This window comes from Nothobranchius furzeri, chromosome 9 (genome assembly GCF_043380555.1).
Source record: "Nothobranchius furzeri strain GRZ-AD chromosome 9, NfurGRZ-RIMD1, whole genome shotgun sequence".
Taxonomy (NCBI): domain Eukaryota; kingdom Metazoa; phylum Chordata; class Actinopteri; order Cyprinodontiformes; family Nothobranchiidae; genus Nothobranchius; species Nothobranchius furzeri.
The window spans coordinates 33,369,442-33,378,929 of NC_091749.1; the positions used below are offsets into that span (position 1 = coordinate 33,369,442).

The 9,488-nt window shown below is 43.3% G+C and overlaps 1 protein-coding gene and 1 long non-coding RNA gene across 4 annotated transcripts; one reads left to right on the forward strand and one right to left on the reverse strand.

Annotated features, from left to right (window-relative positions):
* The first annotated feature begins 353 nt into the window (after positions 1-353).
* LOC139071765 (uncharacterized) lies at positions 354-1,615 on the forward strand. The gene is made up of 3 exons (XR_011521578.1): positions 354-583; positions 1,280-1,341; positions 1,430-1,615. It is a non-coding gene; the product is annotated as an uncharacterized lncRNA (long non-coding RNA).
* Positions 1,616-1,877: 262 nt separating this feature from the next.
* LOC139071764 (spectrin alpha chain, non-erythrocytic 1-like) lies at positions 1,878-3,488 on the reverse strand. Of its 3 annotated transcripts, XM_070554787.1 has the most exons (6): positions 3,271-3,488; positions 2,759-2,851; positions 2,544-2,648; positions 2,439-2,471; positions 2,331-2,366; positions 1,878-2,124 (listed from the first exon to the last, which is right to left on the reverse strand). In XM_070554787.1, exons 2-6 carry the CDS (start codon positions 2,822-2,824, stop codon positions 2,047-2,049), a joined length of 318 nt encoding a protein of 105 aa, XP_070410888.1. In that variant the 5' UTR covers positions 2,825-2,851; positions 3,271-3,488; the 3' UTR covers positions 1,878-2,046. The 3 variants fall into 3 exon arrangements, with proteins under 3 accessions (XP_070410888.1, XP_070410886.1, XP_070410887.1); XM_070554785.1 differs by having other exon boundaries at positions 2,331-2,471; XM_070554786.1 differs by lacking the exon at positions 1,878-2,124 and having other exon boundaries at positions 2,226-2,471.
* Between the last annotated feature and the right edge of the window lie 6,000 nt (positions 3,489-9,488).

Here is a 9,488-nt window from a genome sequence, read left to right on the forward strand (position 1 = left end):
AACAAGTTTGTGGTGTTGCATCACTTGCCTTGACGCTCTCCTTGCAAATGATGTTTCGCTGCTCTTTGTCATCTGGTGGAAAACCAAACCAGTTCCATATAATGGACGAGGCGTTCCTCTTCGGAACGAAAACCTTGTTGTCGCTCTCAGCCGCGGCCGAAGCCATGTTTGTTCACACCATAGACTGTACATATACTGGACAATTCGATTCCATAGGCTTCAATTTCACGTTATCTGTCCATAATGGGAGGTGTCCACCACCGCCATTTTGACCGTGTCACAGGTTCCGTCCAGCCCAGACAATTCCATAAAAGGGAAGAGAGGAGGCGCTGAGGGTGTGGCTGTAAGGCTGGGCTCGAGTGACGACACCCAGGCGAACTAGCTACGAGCTAACCTGAAGCTAACCCTGGCTAACCCAAAGCTAAAGCGGAGGTGGGAGCCGAGCTAACGGATGTAGCCACCTAGCTTCAACCCAACCGGAGCTAACTGGAACACCCATCGACCTGAACCTTACACGGAGTTTAGGTGGAGGTTTTCTGCGCCTGTTCGTGAGAAGTACCTGTATTAAAAAAGTTTTAAATCGGTAAGTTTATAATTTATTTCCGTAATGAAAACATTTTGCTTTGAGCAAGTTTTCAGTAGTTTTTTTGGCGCTATCACTCCTGAGTCGCACCAGCCATTAAATGTATCATGAAGAGAAAATATATTTAAGTCGTATTTTGGGGGGACATTTTATTATCTTTCTTACAAAATCTGAGACCAAGCGTTTCACATTGCAACACAAGCACCGGTAACCATAACAGAATTTACAGCCAGCAGAGGAGAGGATGGCGGTGTTTCAAACCCTCCCGGCCGGCGTGTAGAGCTCATTCCTGGGCTGGAGCCGGCCCTCAGCACCCCGCCACAGGCTCTAACAGATGCTGGCGGTGTTTCATATATTTCCAAAACGTAATACTTGTTTGTATCTTGTACAGCCAACTAGCCTTTATTCTGGACTCAGTACAATTTACCAAAAGTAAAGAGACATTATACAGATGAAGTAAGCACAAGATAACTTACTGGAAGACACAGAGTTATCATCAGAACCAGAACAAGAGAGCCTGATAACAGTCATGTGAAAATAACAGTTAAAAAGTATGTATGTATAATAGAAATAAAAATATATTAGAATTAGTGTAACTCACTGTGATCCAAACAAATCAGCCATAGCTGATGAGTAAATATGACATGAGGTCTGGGAGTTTTTAAGTTTCATTCTTTTATTACATTTTTTTCTTAGATCTATTAAAAGGTCACCATGGCAGCCTGTGTGTCTCCAACGTCAGCTACACAACGCAGCGTGTAAGTTCCAAGTACTTGTCTTGACCACTTCATGAATGGTTTTGTACTTTAAACAGCTAGGCCAAACCTGTTATTTTTTCCTCCATAGCCATTTGGATCATTGGAGACAGCTGAGTGAGGCGTGGTGCCCAGAGAGCTGCAGAGACAACCTTGGCCTCCCTGACGTCTGTGTCTCTTGGTTTGGTTGGGGCGGACCATCGACATACATACATGTGCCGACACTTTGCGCCCTGTTTTATAAACTGTAGTGTTAAAAATAAATGTTTTTGCTCAATTACTTGAATTTCTTTGGTTAAGACAAAAGTGAGGAATAATCATTTACAAGTTATTTGTACAACAGGCCCATTTTAAATCCCAACAGTTTCTTAGCAGACAATAGAAATGTGTTCTTTACTAACTTTACTTGGTTTGAAAATCTTACTAAAATAAACTTGAGTGCCGTATTGCAAAACCCAATCATACTTGTTATGTAAACATTAGCTTTGTAGATATTTTTTACAGATATATATTTGTGTGCAACAAAAACCAAACTTAAATAATTTGTCATTCTTTATTGAAAAACAACAAAATACAGGTATACAGAAGTGTGGGAAAATGATAATGTGAAAGTATTGCACTATAAATGAAGTGAGATGAGATGAAGGTGAGATGAAGGTGGACGCCAGCGGGCTGGACGCCGGACGAAGAAACCTGGAGACGGATCGCTCAGACAGGAAGGGAAGAGCTTCCTCTTACCTTGATGGAATTAAAGTTAGCCGTCGTCTGAACGCCCAACCGTACGGTCTGAGGTCAAAGGTCACAGGAAACACACACCAGTCAGCAGTCATACAGATGCATAAAGATAACTAGCCATGGCAACCAGCTGACATGTCCCCACTTTCACCAAAACCTGGTGCCTGCCGGGTCACCTGAATTCCTGTGTGATGTCAGCACGGTCGGCCGTGACTGCTGCCATCAGAGGTGACCTCTGATCAGCTGAATGAACTCACCTTCCAGGGTGACGCCGTGTTAGAGTCGGCTTCATCCTGTAAACAAACAAATGAGTGGTAACATAAACACCACGTCTGGTTCTGGTGGAGGCGGAGGACAACACGCACCTTTCCAGGAGCAGAACCCAGATGTTCTTGTTGCTACAAACAGAGACGAGCAGAGTTAAACCAGGAAGTGAGAGGGACCAGCTGCTGCAGACAGGTGACGCTCACCTGAGCCTGAACCATAGGAGCCTCCTCAGCCATCAGACCTTCTGACTCCAGTTCAGATGCCACCTTGTTGATGTCCCTCAGGCGGGACTCATTGGCCTTCAGGTCCTGCAGGACAAAAGCACCTGCTGATCACCTTGTTGCTGTCGGGTTAACAGGTCTGGTGTTAGAACGTGGTGGATAAGAATGTTCTGACGGGCCGAGGATTCTGAACTCACCCTGCAGGACTGGGCCTGCTCCTTCAGGGCCTGGATGCTGCTGCCGTAAGCCGACAGGTCCGACATCAGGGCCTCGTGCTTCTTCAGGAGAGCCTGTGGAGCAGAACATCAGAACCTTCAGCTCGTCTGACACAAGTGGAGCTTTCTCGCAGCGATGGTCCAATCGGATCCGCCACCGTAAAACAAACCCTGCTCAGTTCACCGCAGACGTAGCTCTGCGGGTGTTTAGTGGAAAAGCGTGAGCCTTCTGCCGGCTGCCACGTGTCATGGCTGCTCTGCAGCGGGAACACACATCACAGCTTGTAAACCGTTTGAAATAAGAGCGACGGGAACACGTTTGTCATCACTTCCTGTGCGAGGCCAGCACTTCTACTCCTAACCCATGAGACGCTTAAACGAGCAACGACGTCTGGTAGACAACCGAAGGAAATGCCAAATACAGAAACACTATGAAGGACTGGAAAGAGAGCAAAGAAAAGCGATTGGAGTTTCTCAGGAAGGGACTTCCATACCTCGGCCAAGTCCTCGTCTTTCCCTTAGTCTGGACTTCCAACGATGGGCTCCTTCTCCCTCATCCAGGACTCGGCCTCATTAGCATCCGCAAAGTACTGTTTGGCCTGCAGAGAGTCCTCCAGGTCCTGCCTCCTCTGGGACGCCTTGGCCTTCAGCGTGTCCCAACGTCCATGAAGCTCCCACAGTTTAGTCTTCACTTCCTCACCAGCGAAGTGACCTGGACCCAAAAAAAGTGAGCCAGAACCTGCAGACACCTCAGAAACATGTCAGGACCAGACCTGCTCTACCTTCTTCCACCATGGTCTCTCCTTTCTGGGTGACAGCCTTGATGCGAGGTTCATGACCTGTGATCTCAGCCTGCAGAGCCTGGTGCTTCTTCAGCAGGTTCTGGACACCAATCAGGTCCTTCCCTTAGGACACATGTTAGAGTTCAGCATTATGCAGTAGACAGACCAGTTTAACCCAGGGGTTTCTTTCTTCTACAATCTGCTCTTTAACTGTATTATTTCAGCTGTTAACTTTATTTTCTCTCTAAGTGTTTTTCTCCCCAGAAGAAGCTACAACGATGTTCTGTTGAGCTGTGGTGGCCTCATGGAGGGGGCCATCGGCTAGCACACTGCTGCTAACCACTTAAACATTCTCCCTCTCCTGATAATAACATTTTACTTTCTTTGATGTTGGATGTGCTACTACTAGTTTACCCGTTTAATTATAGATTCACTAGGATAAATACAATAAAGTTTATCTCTTGCCAAATAGAATATTTACTGTGGCGAGCCCGTGAAGAGGTGTAGGAGAATGCGACAAATTTGTCTGTTAAAAAGTCTGTTATGTACAAAAACACAATATCATCACACTATTTTGGACCGATACATGACGGTCAGGTCCAGCTTGGGGAGAAAATATGACACGTCTTTCAGGATGGACTTCATCTTTGGTAGCTGGCGAAGCCGGGAAAAGCAGGATCTAACCACCTGGCTAATGTGGGAGTCCATCCGCATCTCTGGGTCCAAAACCACCCCCCGGTTAGTGATGGTTGGCTTCACTAAGCTGCAAAAACAGGGTTGCAGGACAGGACTAACTGCAGTGGGAGAGGGAGGAACAAATATTCCAGTTATAAATATTAAATATTTGAACAAATAAATATTTGTTAAAAGGAAGAAACTGATGATGACTTTAAGATTAGAGGAATGTTCTAGAACGGGTCTGGAACCAACGATGGCCCTTTGGATCAAATTTGGATTAAAAAAATAGCTCATGATTTTATTTATGGATGGAATAAAAATACAGGTTGTAAGCATCTTCTCAGTATCTTCATGTTGCACGACTTTCCACAGCAGAAGGACACAAAAACTGCCAGAATTATGATTAGAAAGATTTACGTTTTAATCTCAGAATCCCAACTTTTCCCAGAATCTTCACATTATTCTATGAATTCAGAGAAAATATACATTTTTCAGAGGTCTCGCTCCCCTGTTGTGGATATTTCTCAAAATTCAACCATTTTTTCTTTTCAAAAGCTTTAGTAAGAGTTTGGACTCTAAACAAGTTTTACTTTGCAGACTGCTTGTCTAAACCTTCATCAGATCTGCTCATAATAAAACATTTGGGTTATATTTAATGCCCAGGAAGATGCTCTTCCTGGGCATTAAGTTATCAAAAACAGATAAAAGTATTTTTTACCATAATTTTAACTGCTATCAGCTGATAAAAATAATAAAAAACAGCCTGATCATTAAAGGGGTGTAAGTGAAACCGCGCGGATCACACAAACCATCATGCTGTCTATATGACTTTGAAAATATATAGTTTAATTACAGTTTGATTTATTTGACATCTGTATAATGTTTATTATTTTGTTTTTTCCCCCTAAATGCCTAACGTTTCAGTTTAACATGAATATTAGTCATTCATCACAATACATAAAGTTACACATTTTAAATTTTAATAGGGGAAGACTGCAGGAGGGAGCGGTAAAATACAGAAATCCCCAGCAAAAACAAGAAACTTTACGAGTCTGATGAAACCCGCTGGAGTTCCTTCAGCAGGCCTGGTGGCAGCTACAACGACCCAGTGGCTGTGCTTGGTCAATGTTATCGAGCTCAGTCCGGCTCGGCCGTGAACGAGCCGAGGCGACATCCTGCTCTGCTTAAGAAGAGGTGTTATTTTCCGCTTCAGAAGAAGCGTCCGTGTTTTACGCTTTCTCAGAGACATGTCACGTTGCTAAGTTGTTAGCGCCGCGCGCTAACACGTCAATAGTGCAGCATAGCCTGCTGGAGGGTTCAGATGAAAACACCCTACCACTCAGGCTGCTTACACATCGATATTAAGTTGTCGCTGTTGCGCTCACGCCGTAATACAGTATTAGATGCGGTTAAAGTCAGACATGAAAAACTCCACGAGCGGTCAGACCGCGCAGCAGCTAGGCGCAGCAAATAGGCGCCGGATCGTCCAGGCTGCCCGGCCTGACCGCTGGGGATTACCGGATGGAAGAATGGACACAGAAGTCTCCCTCTTAGCGCTCCGTCATATTTCAACCCATTTTTATCTTAAATGCACTGGGTTTTACCCTATTACCCATCTAAATATGCCCTATTAATTATTTTACCGTATTTTACATTTAAATTTCATGGTTAAACAGTACATGCTACATGTTAAACTGATAGTTAGCTAGCTACTTCGGTAAACTCAGCTAGTTTAAAGGTAGCAGTGACATAAAATACGAATATAGATTTTAACTTACCGAAAAAAATGAAGTGGAGACTCCTTGGACGCTCTATTAGTGCAATTAATACCACTGCAAGTCATTTTGTCCAACAATTGCACCAATAATATCCAAAGAAGAATACACAAACACAGAGACTCAAAATGCCGGAGCAGTTTCCAAGCCAGACCGAGGCTGTACTGAGGCCTTTCCACGGAGCTAGCTCTGTGGTCACGTGGGTCTGAGGCGGCGGTCACGTGTGTCGGATGCTCATTAATTATACAGAATTTTAGGCTTTCAATACACTTAAACAGAAGAGTGAGAAAAAAATTCACCCCCCTCAGAGTTGTCATGAGTATAAACTAGATAATTTAGACAAAAAACATGTTTTGGCACCAGGCTGTAAACATGTTTATTTCTGCTGTGAAATCGGCATTTTTAACATGGGAGTCAATGAGGATTTGCTCGCTTCTGGCACCAGCCCCCAGCGGATGAGGGTGGAACTGCAATTTTTCTTACTTCCGGGATGGGACCATTTTCTGAGCGGCATTGTGGGGGCTTGGTTCACACACAGGTGAAAACAAGCGGGGCACTAATATATTACTATGACTCACTCTGATTGGTTAAGGGTCAAACAAAGGCGTGTCATTCGCCTGGGGTAAGTTCCCTTTTCATTCAGAGGCAGAAATTCAACAGCAGAGCTGTGAATCGTGATAAAAAGGTCTCTCAAAAATGACAGACCGTCAGATGTTTAGATCGTAAAATGGTCTAAAATTGTCATATCGCCCAGCCCTATTTAGAACTTAAGCCTAATTTTAACTTCTCCATGAGCTCCGCAAGGGAAAGACGCACACGCATTGACTGAGATGTTTAGCTCTCTGACTTTCCATTACCTGGGGAGTGTTGCAAAGCAATTCCCCACCAGGACAACAGAGGGTGTAGCGCTATTCTGAGGTACCCTGCCCCATTACAGTCATGTTTCTAGTTCACAATAGTGTATTTACTATTGTGTTTACATGTTTTTTTTTGTACTTTTTTTATGTATTTCAGAGACTTGTAAACACAGACTAGGGCTGCACGATATTAGGAAAACCTGCGATATTCGATAACAATGATTACTATTGCGATGACGATATTACTTGCAATAAATAAAAACTTAACTCAGGAACAAAAATAATGAAAAACAAAGAAATAAAAATCATAAAAATGAGAAAAGCAAAAGAAAATCGCATCACAACAAGAAAAGGCGGTGAATCCCCGAAAAGCAGCATCAGCAGAAAGAGCAGAACAAAGCTAACTCAGGTGTTTGCTAACCATCAAAATTAAGTGCCGTCTGCCTCCGGGCATCTAACCTATGAGAACCCACCCAGTTAGCCAAATGGGTGAAGAGCTCTATGTTAAAAAAACATCATGCTTCCGTTTGATTGGCAGAATGCGTTATGTGTAGCAAACATTTGAGCTGACCATTCATTGTGATATTTATCTGTTCTTTGCGATATGCATATTGTGCATGCTGATATCGCAATAACGATATATTTACGATATATTGTGCAGCCCTAACACAGAAGAATTTGTCCTTCATTCTTTTTTCACCTCTTCATGCGATCGGCACCTCCAAATCCACGCATCATTTTTGTCCATGAATAAAACACTTGCTGCATATCTGTGTGTTCCTTCAGTCACGGGTGAATAAATGTTTATATCTTTGAACTTTTTCCGTGAGGTGTTTTTCAATTTGTTCCATGACTGCCACTAAACATCTTTCATTTTTTTAGAGGGAGCAATTGCGGTGCTGTTAACAAATTTACACGAAGAAGTGTCCTAACCAATCACAAGCTTGCGGTTTCAATGGATAGTTAAAATGTTGGGCCTGTCTCCATCACCCTCAGTGAGCCCGTCGGAGAGTCCTTACGCTTGTGTGTCACTGTACGGGGAAGACGGAGAAGTATAAAATAGGCTTTAATTGAAACTTTAGGCTGCAGAAGTAAAAAAAAAATGATGAAACGAAACACTAACAAAATAAAAATTTTACTAAACGTTTTGAGTTTAATTGTGGTGTTGGGTTTGGTAAATTGAGTGCTTTAAGAGCTAAGTATATATTTTACCTCTACTTATGACCAATGAGCTGTGATTCTCTATCTAAATATAGAATATTACCCTGCCAGGTCTTTATTGGGCTTTAATCAGAAGATTCTAGGATTCTTTATTTATTCAGGGATTGTAAACACTTCGTTTTGATTCAGAAAACAGTCAGGTTTATAAAAGTAAGTATTTATTTTACAAACAATTAAAACATGACAAGTTAACTAAGCGTTTACTGTGATGGATGGAACTAGATGTGATGTATGAACCTATGTGTGAATGCGATGTTAGTCAGAACTTCCGTATCTAGGAGAGTTGAGTTCCGGATGCAAAAGAATTTGGTTTGCGTTAAGCTATGAGTTGATTATTATCAAAAACCACATCAAACGCAATCCCACTGTGTTCTACTTACCCAAATGGAGATGCCCTTTTGGATCCGAGATGTCAGGGGAGGTCGGAGACCCCAGGTACCGAAGTCCGTAGATTAACTGCAGTACGACCAGGTCAGTCCAGAGTCATCTCCAGGTAACGACAGTTGGAACTAGTTTGCATCTCAGGAATAACTCTTAAGGAGTTGAACAAATCAGCTTGTTCTGTAGGAACTATTTTATTGTATCAGCTTCGCAGGTGCAAAAAAGGTTTTGACGACATGTCAAAAGCTTTGGTGGGTTAAAGAGTTGTTGCTCCAGGTGGCCGGCCTGAAGCTTCTCTAGAACTGAGGGAAAACCCGAGTAATCTGGTTTTAATGTCCTCATGCTATGATTATGCAGCCAACCAGAGGTTGACAAGTTTGAGGATATTACCAAGAATCTAACCCCCAAATTCCACTACCTCTGCTCCGCTCCGCCCCCGCCTTCCGCAGCCGCTCGCTTCCGAACTCAATTTTTACTGGTACCCGCTCTACAACGGCTCCGCTCCGGTGCGGAGACCTGAGGTGGGCAAACAAGCATGCGCGGGATTTTCGAGAACTTGCGATACAGTCCGAGCAATAAATGCGGACGTTAGATCCTAACACCCGTTGTGTTGGAGAAGTATCGAAATGAACTGTTTAATCTGCCCATCATTTGTGTTGAGAGATCAGCAGTGTTTGGATCAACAGAGTGTGACTACTTTGATAGTAGAAACTGTATTTATGGCTTACTTTTGTGCATTTAAACTTCAGCCGCCATTGATAGTTGTTAAAAGTTGTTAAACCTGTGCATATGAAACAAAAAACGCCTTTTATTTATCGATTTATTGTGAAAAACGGAAGTTGTGCTTGCTCCTTTTCCTGTTGGGCGGTTGTGATTTCTGTCCATTTACTGCGGAGTTGCTCCGGCGTCCGGCAAAAATAGGATCGATTCTATTTTTGCCGGACGCTGGAACAGAGGGCGGCGCACTGCACTGCACTGTCGGAGCACGGCCGCAGTAGTGGAATTGCTCTGATTGACT

Excerpts from the sequence above, each read along its gene's own strand:
- LOC139071764 (XM_070554785.1), bottom strand. The coding sequence starts at position 2,824 with ATGTCGGACCTGTCGGCTTACGGCAGCAGCATCCAGGCCCTGAAGGAG. Across the intron at positions 2,472-2,543 it reads CTCCTATGGTTCAGGCTCAG|CAACAAGAACATCTGGGTTC; the intron begins GTGAGCGTCACC and ends CTCTGTTTGTAG. Across the intron at positions 2,125-2,330 it reads ACACGGCGTCACCCTGGAAG|ACCGTACGGTTGGGCGTTCA; the intron begins GTGAGTTCATTC and ends CTTTGACCTCAG.